This window comes from Macrobrachium nipponense, chromosome 23 (assembly GCF_015104395.2).
Source record: "Macrobrachium nipponense isolate FS-2020 chromosome 23, ASM1510439v2, whole genome shotgun sequence".
NCBI lineage: Eukaryota > Metazoa > Arthropoda > Malacostraca > Decapoda > Palaemonidae > Macrobrachium > Macrobrachium nipponense.
In genome coordinates, this window is record NC_061090.1 from 11,296,356 (window position 1) to 11,298,580 (window position 2,225).

At 40.9% G+C, this 2,225-nt stretch overlaps 1 protein-coding gene across 1 annotated transcript; it reads right to left on the reverse strand.

Moving 5' to 3' along the window:
- Positions 1 to 201: 201 nt before the first annotated feature.
- On the reverse strand, positions 202 to 1,266 carry LOC135196075 (uncharacterized). Its single transcript, XM_064222535.1, has one exon. It carries the CDS (start codon positions 1,264 to 1,266, stop codon positions 202 to 204), a length of 1,065 nt encoding a protein of 354 aa, XP_064078605.1.
- Positions 1,267 to 2,225: the final 959 nt, after the last annotated feature.

Here is a 2,225-nt window from a genome sequence, read left to right on the forward strand (position 1 = left end):
ACAGGCTGTGCCACTACCTTGCATCACATCATTGCCTATCAACAAATCCACACCACTCACAGGCAATGCACTAACTACAGCCAGTTTCAACGTACCAGTTACCAAAGGAGATTCCAAATAAACTTCTTCCACAGGCCAAGATGTTACTGTATCTGGGAAACCCCCAAGCAACACAAAATCCTGACCTTTCCGTGAGAAATCTTAAGGGAGAGAGGTTTCCAGAATGCAGGACTGGCAAGAGCCAGTATCCCGTAGCAATGCAACGATATTACCATCAGTTGCCTCAGATCCAACTTTCACTATACCTCTAAAGACAAAGTCTTCAAATTCCTTACCATAAGGCATGCTCCCACTCACCTCTCCTTCACTAGAAGACACAGGCGGCACTGACCTACAATCCATCAACATAACTGGTTTAACCGACTTAGTTACTTCAGGACAATGTGACTTTACATGACCTTTCTTACCACACTTATAACAAACAATGTCCCGGGCCTGCCTCGCACCCCTCGAAGGCGATGAAGGACTTTCTCTACCCTTTATTACTTCCACCTTTTCCACACCTGCTTCCCAATGAGTTTTCTTCTTACCATAATGCTTGTGTGACAAAACAAACCTGTCTGCTGCCTTTGCTGCCTCATTCACATTATCAATGTTAAATTCTTCTATATGGATGCGAACGTCTTTGGGAATGTTGTTTTTAAAATCCTCCAACAAAACCAGTTCTCGTAACTCGGCAAATGTAGTTGCCTCCTCTGCAGCCAACCACTCGTCAAGTTTAACTGCTTTCTGGCCTGCCCATTCTACAAATGTTTGATTAAACATTTTACGCCAGGATCTGAATTTCTGCCGGTAAGCTTCTGGGATTAGCTGGTATGCATTTAAAACCATTTTTTTCACAATATCATAATCACTGGAATCTTCTGCACTTAAAGCTGCATAAACTACTTGTGCCTTACCAGAGAATGCAGATTGCACTAATACAGCCCAGAGTTCCTTGGGCCAAGCTAACTGATGAGCTACTTTCTCAAAAGCAACGAAAAATTTTCCGACATCTGACTCGCTAAAACTTAGGAAATTAGGCTTAGTTTTTCCCCACTTATCACTGAACTTAGCTGGCACAGAATCACTCATAGAAGTTTCGTCGGACTTTAAAGACTTTAAAGTTATCTCTAACTGAAGAGTTTTACTTTGTTCTTCAAGCCTTTCTTTATCAGCTTCCATAAGAGCTCTCTTTTCAGCCAATATTGCTTTTTCTGCTTCCATTTGCTCTCTTCAGCTTCTCTCTGCTCTCTTTCAGCTTCTCTTCTGCTCTCTTTTCAGCTTCTTCTCTGCTGTGCTCGTTTAGCGCGTTCGAGCTCCTGTTGCTCTTTTATGAAATATGCTAAGTCAGATCCTGACAATCCAAGTTTCTCACCAATGGCAGTTAACTCGCTTAAAGTTGACATCTCGTTAAATTGAGCAATTGCTGCTTAACACGAAGAACTATTAAAGTGTCCCGTAAGAGAGAAAGAGGAAAAAAAATATACTTTTTCACACTACCTCACTGACCATTTGCCATCCTATCACGGTCGCCAATTTATGTCACGACTTAATAACATTAACGTAAAGCAGGTTCTTTATAATTTGCGTAAAGCCGTTACATAAAAGAAACAATAGTATTTTGCACAACCTGAAGTACCTTTAAACTACGAGTTATAGTTTGTAAACAATGATGCAAAGGACAACGAGGGAGTATGATACGAAAATGTTAATATAAATATTTATTTACAAAAGAAAAAAATAATTGAATAATATTTGGACCGAGGTAAGTTTCAGGTCACTGCAGCGTACACTTGATGTTCCGTTGTAACGAAGTGCTGTTAATTGCAGCTCTAAAAATGGAGGACAGTTACTACAACCAATACTTAACTCCTCGTAAAGTATCATCAACGGCGCTGCAGTTTGCAGTAATAAATATGAGGGACCAGGTGATAAATCTGAAGTTCCTTTAGAGGCTGTCCAAGGCTGATATCCTCTCGTGTGTTCGTAATGTGTCCGTCGTAGATTGACAAGTGTTGTAATCCTCCAAGATTGGTATCGAAAACTTTATAAAAACTCGATCATAGCTGTTCCTCGAAGACAAACATCCATGCATCAGCAGCGGGTGAGAACGATCAAACGGGCGTGACAGTGGTATAAAGCGCTGAAGACTCAAAAGCAGGCAGGCGTTGATGTCGAATAAA